The 19903-nt window shown below is 38.2% G+C and overlaps 2 protein-coding genes and 1 long non-coding RNA gene across 6 annotated transcripts; 2 read left to right on the top strand and 1 right to left on the bottom strand.

Annotated features, from left to right (window-relative positions):
* The first annotated feature begins 2152 nt into the window (after positions 1–2152).
* Positions 2153–17557, top strand: LOC141614063 (putative disease resistance protein RGA1). 3 transcript variants are annotated; one of them, XM_074432825.1, is made up of 4 exons: positions 2153–2428; positions 2612–2720; positions 8812–12214; positions 12901–17557. In XM_074432825.1, the coding sequence occupies exon 3, from the start codon at positions 8853–8855 to the stop codon at positions 12162–12164; it is 3312 nt and encodes a 1103-aa protein (XP_074288926.1). In that variant the 5' UTR covers positions 2153–2428; positions 2612–2720; positions 8812–8852; the 3' UTR covers positions 12165–12214; positions 12901–17557. The 3 variants fall into 3 exon arrangements, with proteins under 3 accessions (XP_074288926.1, XP_074288931.1, XP_074288922.1); XM_074432830.1 differs by lacking the exons at positions 2153–2428; positions 2612–2720 and adding an exon at positions 3437–3524; XM_074432821.1 differs by lacking the exons at positions 2153–2428; positions 2612–2720 and adding an exon at positions 7847–8171.
* Positions 2768–7757, top strand: LOC141614059 (putative disease resistance protein RGA1). The gene is made up of 2 exons (XM_074432815.1): positions 2768–7273; positions 7463–7757. Exon 1 carries the CDS (start codon positions 3213–3215, stop codon positions 7251–7253), a length of 4041 nt encoding a protein of 1346 aa, XP_074288916.1. The 5' UTR covers positions 2768–3212; the 3' UTR covers positions 7254–7273; positions 7463–7757.
* LOC141614079 (uncharacterized) lies at positions 17475–19616 on the bottom strand. Of its 2 annotated transcripts, none has more exons than XR_012529308.1 (3): positions 18788–19616; positions 18566–18686; positions 17475–18404 (listed from the first exon to the last, which is right to left on the bottom strand). It is a non-coding gene; the product is annotated as an uncharacterized LOC141614079 (long non-coding RNA). The 2 variants fall into 2 exon arrangements; XR_012529307.1 differs by having other exon boundaries at positions 17475–18409; positions 18788–19613.
* Positions 19617–19903: the final 287 nt, after the last annotated feature.

The raw sequence follows: 19903 nt of genomic DNA, 5'->3' as shown, positions 1-19903 counted from the left end.
TCTTATCGATTCTTTTTTTTTGGTTACGGTTTTTAGAGGTTGAAAGAGGAGAGAGAGTGATTTTTTCTAATAATGGGGGATATTGAGGAAAAAGTGGGTATTTGTAGGTTGGGTAAGATCTAATCTAATCAGTACCATCCATCTTAGATTAGATAAGTGGTTGATTTAGAGGGTGTACTCACCAAAAAAAACCAAACTCATATGATCCTATTTCTATATATATATATATATATATATATATATATATATATATATATATATATATATATATATATATACACCATCACCATCGTTCACCAACACCACTACCCGACCACAACAACCACCCAATTCAATTCTCCATCTTCAATTCCGAACTCGGAATTAAAACCCGGGTTCACCTCCTTCAATTGAAGACCTCCGTTCAATTCGACAACCAGCAGCAGCAGCTCCACTGATTCGCCTTCCTCTGTCCACCGCAGCAACAATCATTAGCAGCCTGCCACCGTACGACCGCCGTAAATTCGAACCATTGTCGCCTGACCTCCATTTCTCCTGTGCTCCGTTCTACAACCACCATGTCTCGATTCATCTCCATCAAACCGCCAGTTCGACTGCCAGCACCACCACTCCATCATTCATCATCGATTCCGAGCAGTTGAACCGTGACCTGCAACCAATCTGACCACCACGGTCGACAAATTCAACCGAAGTGGCAGCAAAACCCGAGTCCACCACTTCGACAGCCACCAGAGCACCGAGCTTCTTCTGCCACCCATTGATTTGTCTCGATGATATTCATAATCCACGGTGTTTCCTGTGTGAATTTTGTTTTTGAGCATTAGAATGTAGACATGCATTTGTATATATCAAAGTTGCAAAGCATAGCCAAATAGCAAGATGAGTCCAGGCCTTTCGCAAAGTATTGATATAATTAATTACAGGACGGTATTATTCAAGGACTACAGTTAGGGGTATATTAGTTTATTAGAGTTAGAAATTTTCAAATGACTCATCCTCTTTTTCTAAAAATAATACCACGCGATTTGGATATTGGCAGAAATTAATACTTTGTAAATTACCTTACTTTACTTTTTTAACTACCTAATAAAATTTCAAATTATAAATTAAAATTATGCAAATTCTATCCGATCAAGGTGATAAAGTTATTTGTAGAACTATCACCAAACTTATGGAAATTTTATCCAATCAAGATGAAGAGTTATATTAGTATATATATATATAAACTTTAAAAATAAAAAGCTAAAATGATAAGAATTTTAAAACAGTTGTAGACCACTCAAACGAGTTGGATGGGTCATTCTTGAAAGCTGATTCATCATGTTAAACTCGAATACGGTTGACAAAAATTTAGATATTACCACATGACTTTGATACAAGGTTTGCTAGACCACTCAAACGGGTTGGATGGGTCGGCTGCTAAGGCGGTTCATACATGTTAAACTCGAATACGGGTCAGACTAAATATGGGTGGGCTTATACGGGTCACGGGTCGAGGTAGAATTAGAATACATGTCAAAATATAGATTGGTATGGTATATTTTATTTGTCAAAAGCAATCATATTCAATAATAATAATATTATAATTAATATTACTTACCATACTTATAGTGAAGAATTTATAAAAATTATATTAATTTAATAAAATATATAAACTTGATTTTTCAATTATTTTTGTAATTTAAAATATTTAAAATAATAATAATAATTTCTAATTATTCTTCAAATATAACATATAACAATTAATATTGAGTTAGTCAGGCCTGTATTTAACTCATTAATTATTTATTCTACGAAGAAAACTTACATTTTCCAGATGCAAAAAAAACTACATTTGTACAAGCTCACTTACAAACAGAACACTATTTAGTTACTCGTGCATAGCGATTATAACTTTTATATACACAAATCATAAAAAAAAGAAGGTTAATTTATTTGTATATATCATATTCTAAAAAAAATATTTTAATGTATTTGTATATACTCACATTCTCACGAGAAAACTAATGTTAAGAAAGTAAACATAACTTCTCAATTGCGAAGATACAATTAGAGACGAATCAATATTATAACCCGTACAACGTACGGACACAAAATCTAGTTGTTAGTAATACAATTGAATTCGCAATTACGGAATGTAATCTTTCACCAAAAAAAATTACGGAATGTAATCTCATTATTTAAGCTTAAATCTGTCTCACCAAAGTAAAGTCTCACCAAAGCAAAAGGGTTAAATAAACTTAAAAGTCCCCCAATTTCCTATTTTCAAAATCCCCAATTTCCAGCAAAAGAAATTTGATTTCAAAATCCCCCAATTCCCAGCAAAAATACAGAGTAATAGTTTGTTAAATTTCAGAAGGAAGAAATGGGAATTTGAGGAAGAAATGGGAATTTGAGAGATGATATTCTCAGTCTTAATCAAAAACAGGTATGTTTTTCCGTCAATTTCATAATTTTTTCATTTATCAATCCAACAATGGTAGATCATAGATTTAGTTACATAATTATCTTCTCGAAATAAAAAACGTCATATATAAACAAATACAACTCGGCCCAGGGTAAAAGCCAGTAATTTTGGGATTACATTTACAATCATCTTTTGTAAAATCAGGGCCCAGACATTCTGCTCAATTTCATCGTTCGTTGGATTCCACTTTCTTACAAAGAGTTACCAAGTACATTCAACTTTATTTTCACACTACAGCAGTACAGCTAATTAGGTAAGACCGTTGTATATTATTCCGTCTGTTATGGTTAATTGTTTACTTTTTCAATTTTTTATGAGGCGTATATAAGCGTATTTAAACAAAGGTAAACAAACAATTGAGATAAAATGATTACTTCGGGTATTATTTAAGGTGACCATCTTAAATAAAACCGTCTTAGAACTAGTGTCCGAATTAATCAAGTCTTTGTCCATCTGAACAAAAATTAGAGTGGTGGGACTGAACAATAATTAAAGTTGTATAATTGTGCTCCTTATCGCTGATTTCTACCACAAAGATATTGTCACTGTCCTAACTCCCCAAGCATTGTCCCCCAAAAATAATTTGAGCAAGTACAGTAGATTGCTAAGTGCTAACCACATACTAGGAAGCTGTTGTAGATCTTGTATGCTATATAAACATCACAATTTGTGAAGGTGTAGTCATTACTCCAAAACAAACATACATCTCTTAATCCCTTTTCTCACCTGCTTATTTCACAAAGCTATGGCTGATTTGGGAGCACTGATCTCCATTGCTGAATCGGTCTTTAAACTCTTACGATCTCCTGTCCTCAAAGACATGAAAAACTGGCAATCCGATCTCGAAAACCTTAACAACTCTGTCTCCTTCATCAAAAACATGCTCCTGGACGCGGATATGAAACCCGTGCTCTCCCATGAAGAACAGCATTGGGTTGATGAGCTGAATCAAGTTCTTTACGAAGCTGATGATCTCTTTGATGAGGTCATTACTATCGCTAAGCAGAAGGAACTCAATGCTCCAGGTGCTAAGTTCTCCAAGAAGGTCTTAGATAAGGTGAGTCATTTCTTTTCATCTAAGAATCGTATTCTTGTTAGTTATAAAACTTCTCAAGAGGTTAAGTGCATCCAGCAAAAGTTAGATGCTATAGCTAAGGATCATGCTAGATTTAAGTTTGAGGTTGACCCTCATGCTACTTTGAATAGGAAAGAGGACACTTGTTCCTTTTTAAATGCAACCCATGAGAATATAATTGGAAGGGAGGATGATGTGAAGGTTGTTGTAGACATGTTGCTTGATCCTAATGTTGAGGAGAATGTTGGGTTTGTTGCTGTTGTGGGAATAGGAGGGTTGGGGAAAACCGCCCTTGCTCGACTTGTGTATAATCACGATAGGGTTGGAACTAGGTTTGAGAAGAAGTTATGGACATGTGTCTCCGACCAAGATGGGAAAGGATTAGATGTGAAAGCGATATTAGGTAATATTATAGAGTCATCAACAAAAAAAAAGCCAAGTGATGTCTCCACAATGGAGTCCATTTGTAACAAATTACATGAAGAACTGAATAATAAGACATACTTGCTTATATTAGATGATGTGTGGACTAAAGATCCCAATGAGTGGAGTAAGCTGAGTAGATACTTGACAATTGGTGGTAGGGGAAGTAAAGTTGTCATTACTACCCGTTCGGAGGAAACAGCTGAAGTGGTATTAGCAACAGCTGCTCACTCTAAAAAGTATATGTTGAAAGGTTTGTCCGATGAGAATTCCTGTCGTTTGTTTATGCTGACGGCATTCAAACGAGAATCCGATGAAGCAAACGACCCTGAATTGATTACAATTGGCAAAAAAATTGTTAAAAAATGCTCCAATGTTCCCCTTGCTATAAAAGTTCTAGGAACTCTTTTATTTGGTCAAACACAAGAAAAATGGGAATCGTTTGAAAAGAAACGACTACCTCACATTGAAACTACCAAAAATCCAATTATGTCCATCTTAAAGCTCAGCTACAACAACCTTGAGCCTTCTGTTAAAAATTGTTTTAGGTATTGTGCTTTATTCCCTAAGGATTTTGAAATGAACAAACAAGAGTTGATTAGTCTTTGGATGGCACAAGGATATATTGGTGATAGTGAGGATTACTTTTTGATCTTACTAAAACGCTGTTTTTTTCAAGATGTTAGAAGAGATGACTTCGGTGATATCGTGTCATTTAAGATGCATGATTTAATTCACGATCTTGCTCAAGAAGTTGCGGGGGACGAGATTATTGTGACAAATAGTCCGCGAAACAACTTAAGCAGAAAGCTTCGCCATTTATTTATTGATGAGAAAGCAGGGGCGATTAACTATTTCCCTGAAAGTAATATTCGTACATGTTATATGAATAATGACGTCCGGGTCCACTTGGACATGGTGAAAACTCTAGTATCTAAATGGCGTTGTTTAAGATCGTTACGCTTGTATTTGCCGTTCGCCAGAAATTTGCCGGAGTCAATTGGAGATCTGTTACACTTAAGGTATCTAGATCTCTCTAGAAATGAGAAGCTCAAGACACTCCCGAATTCAATTACAAAATTATTTAATTTACAGAGCTTGTTTTTGAGTAATTGTAGTAGATTGGAAGAGTGGCCAAAAGATTTTTGCAAATTGGTAAATCTTAGACTCTTGGATATACGTGAGTGTTCCAAGTTGACTTGCATGCCTTTGGGCATTGACCAGTTGACTAATCTACGAGACCTAACCTACTTTAAAGTGGGTAAGCAATGTGGAGGACAGTTGAAAGACTTGAAATTTATTGTCAATTTAAGGGGTCAACTTAAAATGACCATCAATAAAAACCTGGTAATTGAGAAGGAAAATAAATGGGAAGGCGGTTATTTGGAGCACATTAAGAATCTGAAGGCAATATCAATATCTTTTAATGAAGAAGCTCGTGAATCCAATAATGATGCTGTGATTGAGAAGCTGCAGCCAAATCGAAATCTCATGGAGTTGTGCTTGTATGGATATAATGGTACTGAAATTCCAAGGTGGGGAAGAGGAAAGGATGACTGGGCTATTTTTCTTCCTAAACTTGTCAACATCCAGCTTTATAACTTTAAGAGGATGCATGGTATCCCATTGTTGAGTAATTTGAAGCATCTGAAATTTTTGACTCTTTTCAGGTTGAGTAATTTGGAGTACATGGAACATGGTGCAATTAGCCGCGGTTGTTCTAGGTCAAAGGATGTATCATTTTTCCCATCCCTTGTGAATCTCCGTATTGATGGTTTGACAAGGTTGAAAGGATGGTGGGGTGGGGTCTGTGAAGGAGATAGCAGCAGCTGCATGCCACATTGGCAACCACCATTTCCTCGTCTCTCAAAATTGGCCATCGAAGAATGCCCTGAGTTGGCATCTCTTCCTCCTTGTCCGGCCCTAGAATCCCTACACTTAACGCGCAGCAATAAGTCGTTGCGAATATTACCCGGTCAAGGACCTGCAAACTTAGACCTCAAATTAGAGGTGAATTTAGACAGTGTGGGTTATCTCACTACTCTAGCTGCTAGATGTCTGACCGATATCGTGATACAAAACGATGATGAATTGAAGAGGTTATCGGATTATGAGGAGGTGTTCAAGAGCTCCTATTCTTCCCTACGAAAGCTTAGGATTAAAAAGTGCAAAAGGCTGACGAGTGTTTCCGTAGGGTTGGAACATCTCACTGCGTTGGATGACTGGGCAATTACCTTTCCTAATCTTGTCGAGATTACGCTTAGTAATTGTGAGAGGTTGGATGGTATCCCAGTGTTGAGTAATTTGAAGCATCTCAAAAGTTTGACTCTTTCCGAGTTGAATAATTTGGAATACATGGAGATTAGTGCAATTAGCCGCATTGGTAGTTCTGGGTCAAAGGATATACCCTTTTTCCCATCCCTTGAGTTTCTTGAACTTGAGGGTTTGGAAAGGCTGAAAGGATGGTGGAAAGGGGTTGGTGACGGAAATAGCACTAGCGGCATGCCACTTTGGCTACCTTCATTTCCTCGTCTATCGACATTAACAATCACCGATTGCGCCAAGTTGATATCTCTTCCTCCTTGTCCGAGCCTAGAATCACTATGGTTGAACAGGATCAACAAAGTGTTGCGGATATTACCAGGTGAAGGACCTGCAAACTTAGATCTCAGCTTCTATGTGGAAGTAGACAGTGTGGGCTATCTCGCTACATTGTCTGCTTTCCGCTTTACTAGCATCACGATCAACGATGATCAGGAATCAAAGAGTTTATCGGAAATTGAGGAGGTATTCAAGAGCTCTTCTTCCTTACGAAGGCTTGATATTGAGAACTGCGGAAGACTAACAAGTGTTAAACCAGCGTTGGAGCATCTCACTGCGTTGGAGTCGCTATCACTAGATGGTATACCTATAGTGGACGAGGAATTCGAGGATGACATGCTTTGGAGATCCCTAAGTCACAATCTCCGTTCCCTTCAATTGAAGTCCCTTGACGCTCTGAAAATGCTGCCGAGAGGGATGAAGCACTTGACCGCCCTCGAAAAGCTCTATATTGATGATTGTAAGTGGTTGAAAGGTCTACCGGAATGGATAGGCTGCTTATCATCACTTGAGTCCCTCATGATCGACTGTTGCGACAACCTCAAATCACTAGGCGGAATCCAAAGCATCACTTCCCTTCAGAAACTTCATATCTATGGTTGTTCATACCTAAAAGAAAGATGTGAAGAACCAAGGGGTAAAGAGTGGCCTAATATTCAGCACATTCCTTACATCTTCCTCCCTTGATGCTACAACAAAATGAAGCAGTGAGTGAAATCAACTTGGTATCCATAAAGTTGCTGCCTTTCTCTCTTAGAATGACATCCGTAAGGAACATATGTCGTAACAACACAGTGCATGCCGATGTTTCTTTACGCAATTTTGGAACCCGTAAGCTCTTTCATATGCAGTAGAGCTATTGCATTCTAACTGTCACTATGTTTTACTTGCTGCAGTTCCTAGATGAAGCAGAATATATGAAAGGAGTAGACGTTTATGCTTCGATCATTAAGGCCAATCCAAGATGAACTATAGTTCTGTGGTTCTCTATTAAGCGGTATTTTTGTTTCATGTTGTAAGTTTACACCCACGCATTGTACGAATTTTGTAGTTTTTTTTTTTATTTTTAGCGATTAATTTGGTATGTTTAATATAATTCCTTTTATGAGATAGTGATTGGTAATATACAATTCCAACTTTCTCTTAAATCAGTCTCACCAATGCAACAATTAATTTAAGTTTAAGACATACACTTCGGCCGTCTTCTCAAAGTTACAATTATATTCAACTTCCATTTGGTCGTTGAATAACCCAATCCTATTCGTTGTCAACATATTACTCCGAATCAATCTTCTTCATATTCAACCCTCTTTAACTCATCTCCTCTCACAAATCCACACCAATGTCGTCTAAACTGGCGTCGTTGATTAATATGTATGCTCGGTATGGGGATTTGGGGAAGTGCACGATCGGTGTTCGATGAAAGTCCTCTTAGACATCCAGTGTCTTTTACGGCATTGATTACTGGGTATGCATCTCGTGGGTAATTTGAAGAATGCTGCGTAAACTGTTTGATGAAATTCCTGTCAAGGACGATGCTGTGTTATGGAATGCAGTTATAGCTGCTTTAATCATTGATGGCTCATGTTCCTGTATGGATCAATGGTGAAAACTCCTTCATTCTTTTTGAATCGGTATTATTGATTCTTAATAACTCGTGTCAAATATAACATATACAGAGTATTCATTACAACTGTTTCTACAAATGCAGCTACCCGTCTCTCATTGTTACTCCTATTACTTTAATTCAATCTGATTACTTAATTTATTGAACAATGCTGAATGATCATGGAATGCTTTTAATTTAGTTAGTTACTTTGAGACCCATTTCACAATTCAACTTGAAGTCGTAAATTGGTAGTCCCTCCGTTCCAGTTTTATTGTCCCCTTTTTCCTCTCTATCTTATTCCAGATTAATTTAGTCGGAAAATGCATGGTAGCCAGTAGGACATCACTTTCTTGGAAATGCAGTGGCAGCTGCCAGTCACACGCTTGTTCAACTAATACGCGGTTCTTTTTATTAATAAATAATCAGTAGTTGTATGTTTGATTATTATTTAACAGTCAATTGGAGTGATGGCGTAGCTTGGAGCAACTCATTTTATAAATGATCAGTAGTTGTATGTTTTATTATTTTTATTATTACTCATTTTAATCCCTTTTTCATCCTGTTACTCATTTCCTGTTTTTTTCTACCTACTCTACAAAATCATGGCTGATTTAGGAACACTGATTACTATTGTAGAAAAGGTCTTTCAACTATTACAGTCTCCGGTCCTCAAAGACATGAAAGACTGGGAATCAGATCTCGGAAAACTGAACAAGTCCGTGTCATTCATCAAGAACATGCTCCTCGATGCAGATATGAAACCCGAGCTCTCCCATGGAGAACAGGGTTGGATAGAGGAACTCCAGGAAGTTCTTTATGAAGCTGATGATCTCTTTGATGAGGTTATCACCATCTCTAAGCAAAAGGAACTCAATGCTGGTGCGAAATTCTCTAAGAAGGTCTTAGATAAGGTCAGTCGTTTCTTTTCTTCTAAGAACCATATTCTTCTTAGTTACAATACTTCTCAAGAGGTTAAGAGCATCCAGCAAAAGTTGGATGCTATAGCTAAAGATCATGCTAGATATGAGTTTAAGGTTGACCATGAGGCTACTTTGAAAAGGAAAGAGGACACATGTTCTTTTTTAGATGAAACCCATGAGAATATTATTGGAAGGGAGGATGATGTGAAACTGGTTGTGGATATGTTGCTTGATCCTAATGTTGAGGAAAATGTTGGGTTTGTTGTTGTTGTGGGAATAGGAGGGTTGGGGAAAACCGCTCTTGCTCAACTTGTGTATAATCATGATAGGGTCGGAACTAGGTTTGAAAAGAAGTTATGGGTATGTGTCTCCGACCACGATGGAAAAGGATTAGATGTCCAAACAATATTAGGTAATATTATAGAATCATCAACAAATAAAAAGCCTAGTGATGTCTCCACTATGCAATCCATACAATCAAAACTTCAAGAAGAACTGAAAAATAAAACATACTTACTTATATTAGATGATCTGTGGACAGAAGATCCCTATGAGTGGAGTAAGTTGAGAAGATACTTGACAATTGGTGCTAGTGGAAGCAGAGTTGTCATTACTACCCGTTCTGAAAAGACGGCTGAAGTGGTATTAGGAAAAGTCATTCATTCTAATATATATATGTTAAAAGGTTTATCTGATGACAATTCGTGGCGTTTGTTTATGTTGACGGCATTTGAACAAGACTCAAATCAAGCAAACGACCCTCATTTGACTAGAATTGGCAAACAAATTGTTAAAAAATGCTCCAATGTTCCCCTTGCTATAAAAGTTCTAGGAACTCTTTTATATGGTGAAACACATAGATGGGAATCATTTGAAAAGAATCGGTTACCTCAGATTGAAGCGGCCAAGAATCCAATTATGTCAATCTTAAAGCTCAGTTACAACAACCTCGAACCTTCTCTGAAAAATTGTTTTAAGCACTGTGCTTTATTCCCAAAGGGTTTTGTAATGGAGAAACGTGAGTTGATTAGTCTTTGGGTGGCACAAGGATATATTGGTGATAGTGATGACTACTTTTTAATTTTACTGAAACGATGCTTTTTTCAAGATGTGAAAAGAGATGAGTTCGGTGATATTTTATCATTAAAAATGCACGATTTAATGCACGATCTTGCTCAAGAAGTCGCGGGAGACGAGATTGGTGTGGCAAATAGTCCGTCAAACAACTTAAGCAAAAAAATACGCCATTTAGTTATTAACGGAGAAGTATGGACAAAAAGCTCATTCCCTGAAGGAAATATTCGTACATGCTTTATGAATATAGAGATCCACTCCGACGTGGTGAAAACACTAGTAGCCAATTGGCGTTGCCTTAGATCGTTAAGCTTATATGTGCCAAATGCCGAAAATTTGCCGGAGTCAATTGGTGAATTGCTACACTTAAGATATCTCTGTCTCTCTCATAATAAGAATCTCAAGACACTCCCAAATTCAATCACAAAACTATATAATTTAGAGAGTTTAATTTTGGAAGGCTGTTCTAGCTTGAAAGAATGGCCAAAAGATTTTTGCAAATTGGTAAATCTTAGGCTCTTCGTTATAAATTGGTGTGGAGAGTTGACTTGCATGCCTTTGGGCATTGACCAGTTGACTAACCTACGATACCTATCCTACTTTAAAGTGGGTGGGGTGAGTTCAATTAGGAAGCAATTTGGAGGAGAATTGAAAGACTTAAAATTCCTTGTCAATTTAAGGGGCAAGCTTGAAATTAGGATCTATGGAGGTCTTTTAAGTAAGGAAAATAAATGGGAAGGCGGTTATTTGGAGCACATTAAGAATTTGAAGGTGGTAAATATATTATTTTGTGATAAATTTAAAGAAGCTAGTGCATCCAATCATGAGGATGTGATTGAGAAGTTGCAGCCAAACCGAAATCTCATGAAGTTTCACTTGAATGATTATAATGGTACTGAAATTCCAAGGTGGGGAAGAGCACATGATGACTGGGCAATTATTTTTCCCAATCTTGTCACCATTGAGCTCGTAAGAGGTAAGAGTTTGCATGGTATCCCAGTGTTGAGTAATTTGAAGCATCTCAAAACCTTGTCTCTTTGGATTTTGCTTAGTTTGGAGTACATGGAGACCGATGCATTTGGTAGTTCTCGGTCAAAGGATTTACCCTTCTTCCCATCCCTCGAGTTTCTCACCCTTGTGGATTTGGTAAGGCTGAAGGGATGGTGGGGCGGGGTTGGTGAAAGTGATAGCAGCAGTGATATGCCGCATTGGCAACCACCATTTCCTCGTCTCTTGAGAGTGGAAATCAATAACTGCCCCATGTTGACATCTCTTCCTCCTTGTCCGAGCCTCGAATCACTAGAGGTGGAGGGCTGCAACAAGGCGTTTCGGATATTACCAGCTGAAGGACCTGCAAACTTAGATCTCAAATTAGATGTGAAAGTAGACAGTGTGGGTTATCTCACTACTCTGCCGGCTAGACGTCTTACCAATATCGTGATACAACGTGATGATGAATTGAAGAGGCTATCGGAAATTGAGGTGTTCAAGAGCTCTTCTTCCTTACGAAGCCTTGAGATTGTGTGGTGCAAAAGACTAACAAGTGTTTCAGGAGCGTTGGAACATCTCACTGCCTTGGAATCGCTATCACTAATTGGTGTACCTGTAGTGGACGGGCATTTTGACGATGACATGCCTTGGAGATCCCTACGACACAATCTCCGTTCCCTCCTCTTAGGGTCTCTTAGCACTCTGCTAATGCTGCCTAGAGGGATGAAGCACTTGACCGCCCTCAAAAACCTCTCCATTGTTCATTGTAAGTCATTGAAAGGTCTACCAGAATGGATAAGTTGCTTATCATCACTTCATTCCCTCAGGATCGATTCCTGCAATGGCATCACCTCATTAGGCGCAATCCAAAACATCACTTCCCTTCAGAAACTTGAGATCATAGACTGCCCAGAACTAAGAGAAGCGTGTAAGGAACCAAGTGGCAAGGAGTGGCCCAATGTTCGACACATCCCTCGCATCTCCTTCTCCCACTCGTGGGAATAAATTAAGGTGCGCCATGAACAAGAATGGAAGCTTGTAGAGCCATTAGAAAGGTACAATAAGATCAATTAGTGAAATCTAACTTGGTAATTCATAAAATTGCTGCCTTTCTCTCCTTGGCAACCTGCTTCCTGAGATTGTTTCATTTAATAATCTTTTCAGGAAGCAAGTCTGTTTTGTTATATATTGCTATATAAAGTATTCTAGTTTGTTCATGTGTGACGGATCCTAAAAGTCTTTTTTCGGGATTAGTTATGTAAGGTTTTGTGTCGATTTGATGAGACTTTATTTTAAATGTACTCACATTGGTACCTGATGCTTCTACTGCTGTACGCGAGTCCGAGTAATATCAAGTTATCAACAACTGCATACCTTTTAAGTATCTCATTTAATTAGGAGAGTGCAACAATGCTTCGTCAACAGATAAAATGTACTCCTATCCTTCTTGAGTAGGAACTTACTCCTTAACTACACCCCTTTTTGCTGGTTCATGTTGAGATATGGAAAATCATCCATGATTCATATACGATGTGTCGATGTTACTCCATGTCTTCATATTATTTTGTGCAACACTTGATGCTTGGACATGGATATGAGTGTATGATACATGGATACCTCGGAAATTTATTAGGGGGCACCTTATAAAATATTCTTCGTCCGCCATAGTCAATGCAATTAGCTTTTCTTCCAAATCATTGTTGCATGACTGGATTAACTGTTGCTTGGGCTGTATCAGCAGAAGGTTTCAGTGCCTGACAAATTTGGGAAGACCACATTGACAGTGACCAACAGTTGGAACCCCTGGTGGACCCTCTTAGAAGAAGACATCCTGATTGCTGGCGGAAAACTTGAGAAACCGGAAATATCCCTTGGCTCCACTGGTTGTCGCTTTTTTAGGCAACAAGGGCTTCCTGCAGTTGGATATTCTTACAATGCTATTACCCCATGAGGTAACTACTTTCTCCGTGTATGTATTATATCTCGTGTATCTGTTTGGGAATTGGTAAACGTCCAGTTTTGATGCACTGCTATATGAATGTCACTAAAGAACCTATGCAGTATTTCTTCCGCCTTTCACTTTTGCAATCATTACTCAATACTTTTCTAGTGGGGAATAAAGGGAGGCAAAGTCGAGAAAGAGACTTCTATACAAGCCATTTAGTAATGCTATATGATGCTGTTAAACATTGTGTCTCATCATTTCAAAATTTGACTCATGACAATGTATGACACCCGTAAGTAACATAAGTATGTCGTAACAACTGGATGCCTCTTAAGTAGTCTCATGCCACATTTAAGTGGTCATTGAGCCAAGTTTCTTGTTACCATGGCTTTTTCTGAAACCAAGAGCCTGTGCAACTCAGACTGGGGTAGAACCGTAGAAGTATCTGACGCACAGTGCATGTCAGTGTTTCTTGCACTGTTGCTTACGCAATTTTGGGACCTGTAAGCTCATACATATGCAGTTCAGCTATTGCATTCTAACTGTCACTATGTTTTACTTGCTGCAGTATTAATTAGGGTCATTGTACGCTCTACAATGGGATTCCGTGTTAATTTAGTTTAGTTTATTACCTAATCCCATTTTCACTGCCCCTACTTTGTGTGATCGCTTATGTAATATACAATCTGGACATAATACGAGTGAATTAATTAACATTAATCAATCCAATACGGGTGGAATGGTGGATGTAGTTGCTTAATTGTCTTCTCCAAAAATTAAAATATTTTCATTTATAATCTTGACAACACCTTCTCACTTTCGAATTAGGGACATCCTTTTCTCGTACTAAATATTTTCCTCGTTTTCCCCTCTATATATTGTTCCTCATTTGTGTTACTTGTTATATTTGGCCCGTCTATAGCTATAGGGCGGTTTACACAACGGAGTTGTTTCTTCGTCATTCTGTGTCTCCCCACTAATTCTGTACGGCGTATAAGTGGTAGGACTAGTGTAGGTCTGACAAATAACACAAATTAGAGTGGTGGGACTTGAACAATAATTAAAGTTGTATAATTGAGCTCCTCATTGTTCATCTACCCATAGAAAGCAGAGGGACCGGATGGTATACCCATAGAAGTTTGGAGGTGCTTCGGGGAGAAAGGGATTGAATGGGTAACCATGCTCTTCAACAAGATTTGGAGGAGCAACAAGATGCCATCGGCTTGGAGGAAAAGCACTCTAGTCCCTTTGTACAAGAACAAAGGTGATGTCCAAGAGTGTTCCAATTATCGGGGAATTAAACTTATGAGTCATACGATGAAGCTATGGGAGCGGGTAATCGAGCAAAGGCTTAGGAGATATGTAGACATCTCGGAAAACCAATTTGGATTTATGCCCGGGAGATCGACTATGGATGCGATTTTTATCATGAGACAGTTGATGGAATACCATCGGGACAAGAAGAAGGATTTGCATATGGTTTTTATTGACTTGGAAAAGGCATATGATAGGGTACCAAGAGAAGTACTTTGGTGGGCTTTGGCGAGAAAGGGTGTGTCGCGAAAATATATTGACCTCATAAAGGACATGTATGAGGGGGCTAGTGCAAGTGTTCGCACTAATGTTGGGAGAACGGAAGAATTTCCTATTACCATCGGGGTGCATCAAGGTTCCGCACTTAGTCCTTTTCTCTTTGCTATAGTTATGGATGAGTTGACAAGGGATATTCAGGACGACATCCCTTGGTGTATGATGTTTGCTGATGATATTGTGTTGATTGATGAGACAAAAGAGGGGTGGAGAGAAAGTTGGAATTGTGGAGGCGGACTTTAGAGACTCGTGGGTTCAGTGAGCAGGGAGTAAGACGAGTATTTGAGGTGTCAATTCACTAAGGTGGCGGGGTTGAGATCGACAGAGGCGGGGAGTATTATTTTCGATGGGAATGTTGTTGAGGGTTCGGATTTCTTCAGATATCTAGGATCTATTATTCAAAAAGATGGGGAGTTAGACGGTGATGTGGCTCACAGAATTAAAGCGGGATGGTTGAAATGGAAGAGTGCTTCAGGGTTTCTATGCGATAAAGATATGCCCCAAAGATTAAAGGGAAAATTTTATCGAACGGCAATTAGGCTCCTTACCTACTTTACGGCTCCGAGTGTTGGGCGTGAAACATTGTCACATTCAAAAGATGAGTGTGGCGGAGATGCGCATGTTGAGGTGGATGTGCGGACATACAAGGAAAGATCGGTTAAGGAATGAGGTGATTAGGGAAAAGGTAAAAGTGGCGCCAATAGAGGACAAGATGATGGAAAACCGATTAAGATGGTTTGGCCATGTAAGAAGGAGACCTATGGACGCACCTTTTGGTTAGGAGGTGGGAGACTTGGAGAACAGAAAAGGTCCCTAGAGGCAGAGGAAGACCGAGACAGACATGGTTGAGAGTGATAGAGCACGATATGAGAGTTCTGGGGCTTGAGGAGAGTATGGTGACGGAGAGGGCACAATGGAGGGAAAGGATACATGTGGATTTTTAGGTTTTTTGATGTTTTTGACAGATTTAGTGTTTTTTATTTCTTTAATTTAAAGAAATTAAGTTATTTATTTTTCTCTCCTTTATTACACACTTTTTTAACAACCACTTTCTTATAGTTTTTACCTGGTTCATTCCGGATCCTTAACTCTATTTCGGTTTTTAAAAATCGCTTTAATCTTTTCTCTCGATTTAAATTTTAAATTTTTATAAAAGAAAGACGGAATTCGATTTTAAAACCTCTAAGTTCACCTTGACTTTCCATTACATTTTCGTTCTCCCTTTTTGTTTTTCATCTTCCCTTTTTATTCGCATTTTGAGGCGTGCGTTCACCCATGGACGGTTCGAAAGGATGATTCATGTCAGCCGACCCCAAATCATTTTGGGATTAAGGCTCTGATGTTGTTGTTGTTGTTTGTTATTGTTCATCTACATAATATAAAAGCTAAGTTTTTTTTTGGCTTCCTATTGGCCGATGAGTTTTAGAAAATTGGTTGCATATGGGTCCCCCCATGTTTTATCTGTTAGGTCAATTTTAGCTTCAAAGTGGTTGATTTCAGTGTGGCTTTTCTGCTTGTTCCGTAAAATTGTAACCTGCAGAAATTATTAAGATCAATTACATACATAATCCAACAGTGCAAATTTGAACTTCTTGCTGGTTCAATAAGAGACAGATAGTTAGTTATGCATTACAATCTAAAGATTGTACGGCTAAAACGCTAGATGAAGTATGAATTAATCCAAACCAATTTGAAGACTAGAAGGCGCTGAGTACCTTGGGCCTTTTCCCTACTCCGAATGATGGCGACGAGAATCCTGCTGCAATCTCAACTGCTTTCAGCCTTGGTACATTCACAGGAGCCTGTACCAAATCACCAGGAAAGGTTTTTAACTCTTTTATGCCGACAGAAAGACTGAAATATGTGAATTTCTGCCATAATAATTTATTCTGTGACCACTTTACTCGGAGATTAACATAATTCTCTTAATGTCGACAGTGACTTTTAGTTAGCAACTGTTTCTTGTAATTTATTGTTGGGCGATCTCTTTTATTTAGTGAATATTTGTCATCAGTAGTGTCATTTTATTGCTTCTAAATTCTAATGACCTCTTACTTTCAATTGTAAGACCGTCTTACAAGAGAATTGCTTACTTTTCTGAAAATAAGTCAATAAGCATATGGTTAACTGTTAAGTGCGTACAGCGTACAATACAAGGAGCATCAGGTTGAACGATAAGGATTCCGACACTTCCATCTGTTCCCTGTTGATTGCAGGCTTGAACGATTGAGCGCAGAACTTTGATGCAGGCAGATGCTGGACCTGCTTGTGACCTGTTGCATTATTATTATTATTATTATAATCATCAAAAATAGTATGAACAATTAAGCAGTTTGAATCACACCCACTTTGTGATGCTAAAACAATAAAATTTCACTTCAATCAAGGGAAGTTAAGGTATTCCATTCAAGAATGCGGGTAATAGCGAAGGAAAAATGGGGTCAACGGCCGGCAGCATTCTTAAGAACAAAAGACAAGCCACAACAGGCGCAGCACTCTCTGGCGGCGGTAGTGCAACAGCCTACGATGAAAGGAGCTCCAAAGGGACCTCTTGAAGATGCCCAACAACCTGAGCCATATGTCCCAGCTAATCCTACTCGCCGGCTTACCTATTAACATAGAAAAATAAAGCATTAGCTTTTGGCTCATTCTTAATATTTGAACCGAAGACGTCTTAGCCTAGCTGTTGTGACGGAGGTTCTATAGACGTAGTCGTAAGTTCGAATTCCCTTTCCCTTTCTATTGTACTAGCCTTGTGTATACTTTTCCTGATCCCTGCTGGAGAGGAAAGTACCTGATAACAGACCATTTTCCTGATCCCTGCTGCTAGAAGGTTCCATATAAACACCATTTTGTGTTTTAGCATCATCAAGCATTGCTGTATACTTTTGCCATTGTGCTTTAGTTCTTTGGGTCACAAGCCACTAATTTCATATACAGCAAAATAAGAGGAAGCAGAAATCAGACTAATAAGAAGCGAGAAAATTAACTCATCAATAAAATCTACCATGTTCACTAAATTGAAAGAGCCAACTAGTGGAACGAACCTCTTCAGCAATGTGGATTGTGGAACACAAACAACATATAAAGAGAGAAGAAAACAACTCCTCTCCAAACTATTTGAATTGGAGAAGCTCAAGAAAGTAGAAGGGCCAAAATGAAATGCGTCCATAAGTGGCTTATAGTTCAACTAGAAACATGCTGCATCGGGTTACAAGTCACATTAGACACCTCAAGATCCTCAACCAAATAAAATTTCTGTAAAATCGTGAGAAAGTGTATGACGGATCCAAAGGAGATGTGAGTAACTTGCACCAATATTTAGAGAACAGTGTTTTTATTGGACAATGGATGAGAGAGTATTTGGAACATTTGGGGGCTTGCTTCTTCCTCGTGCTAATTTGTTTTGACATGCATACATATAAGTGACTTCAGTCATGCGAGCTCATTTGCGTGATGAGGCAAGTTTAAAAGTCAAAGTCACTCCGGCTTTTCACCTAGGCTTACTTGCTGATTTTACTCGCTTTCGTGTGTTGAATCACAGTAAATTCTTTTGCTAGGACTACATTTTAAGAAAAGCATTATGCAAGGATACGGATTCTAAACAGCTGGTAGAAGTTCGTACCTTGGAGGCATCCGACCAAGCAATGAGGATCCAGTCTTTTGTTCCTTAATTAGAGTGGCAGCAATTTTAATGGGATTTCGCACACCTGGTCTAAAACCAACAAAATTTATATCAGTTGATTAGGGCAGCAATTATAAATGATAGTTGGCTGCAAACAAAATGTTTTAGGACAATAAACGACTGACAGCGACAATATATAGTTATTTACAAAGGAGAACATTAAAATGCAGGTAAGCATTCAGGTACCTGGCACTTCCCCGACAGCAGTAAACTCTCCCGAATCCCCATCCATGATACTAGCATCACATTCAACATGACCATCCTTAGTCAAATTTGAACCTCGGCCAGCATTTGTGCAAGGATTATCCTTCAATACAACAATCACCATATTACAAGAGAAGAAAACCAGTAAGTACCAAAATGATTCAAATTTCTTACAGTAAGGAACTTTCAAGACAATATATGTACCTCCAAGACTTTAATAGCTGCTTCAACTGCATCTACACACCGGTCAGAACCCTAACTCAAATTGAAACAAAATTAGACAAAAAAGGGGAGTATTAAGCATTAGATATGCTAAATGTGATTATTGTTCACTAATACTCCTCACATTTCAATAAAACTAATAACAAATCTCAATTAAGACGGTGCCTATTACCGCATATGCTCAATTCCTACCGACATTCTTTCCATTTCAATTGGGCCAAATACTTTATGCATTTTACATGTTACACCACAATTTTCATTAAGCATCATCCAAAAAGGCGAAAACATGCCTCTTTGTGTTTTAATCGCAGGGATAAAGGTTTGGTTTCGTACATCCGACCCCCTTATCAACATGTCTCTTTGTGTCTTGACATAGTAGGTGGGAGATGGAGAATGAATCAACTAGGCTTGATCTTGACTTTTGGCAAGCTACAAAATGGTAAGGTAGAACCTTTTTTGACCGATGCATCCATATCCGGTCTCTCTTAGGTGAGTGTAGGTGTCTCCTTATAATGTGTGTTTCATCAAAACGTATGAGTGTGGTTCTCGTGTCATCTCTTGGTAAGCATGCATTCATTTGTTATAACATTTTGGAGTCATTCACATGATATTTTTTGCCTTCTTGACCCCTTCATAAACATTCTTCTTAGCTACATTATAACTTGTCTACCCTTGTTGAGCTAGTAGCTTTGTTTTGTTTTGTTTGGGTGCTCAATTAGGAATTGTTTCAAAGGTTGTGGAAATCATGTGAGCTTGGTCTTAATGCTCAAGAAAAAAGAAAGAAAAAAAATGATTTGAAATGATGAAAAACATGAGAATGAAAAGATGAAGAAAAAATGAAGAAAAAGAAAATAAAAAAAAGCATGAAAATGAAAAAAAAGAAGTATGCAAAGAAAGAAAAAAAAGAAGAAGAAAAGGATACGAGAAATTCTCAAGCATTATTCATATTATTTTGGAGATTTTTCTTATGGTTTGAATTGAAAATTGGGTTGGAATTGGAATTGAGCATCTTTGCATTTTTTGTAGTTGCTAGCTTAACTTAGCTCCACATTACCATAACTCTTTTGTTCCCCTTTTTTACCCATGTTTATTTGCCTT

The sequence above is a fragment of the Silene latifolia genome, chromosome 1, assembly GCF_048544455.1.
Source record: "Silene latifolia isolate original U9 population chromosome 1, ASM4854445v1, whole genome shotgun sequence".
NCBI classification, from domain to species: Eukaryota; Viridiplantae; Streptophyta; class Magnoliopsida; order Caryophyllales; family Caryophyllaceae; genus Silene; species Silene latifolia.
Note: the sequence above shows the minus strand (reverse complement) of the source record. Positions and strands in the feature narration are given on the sequence as shown.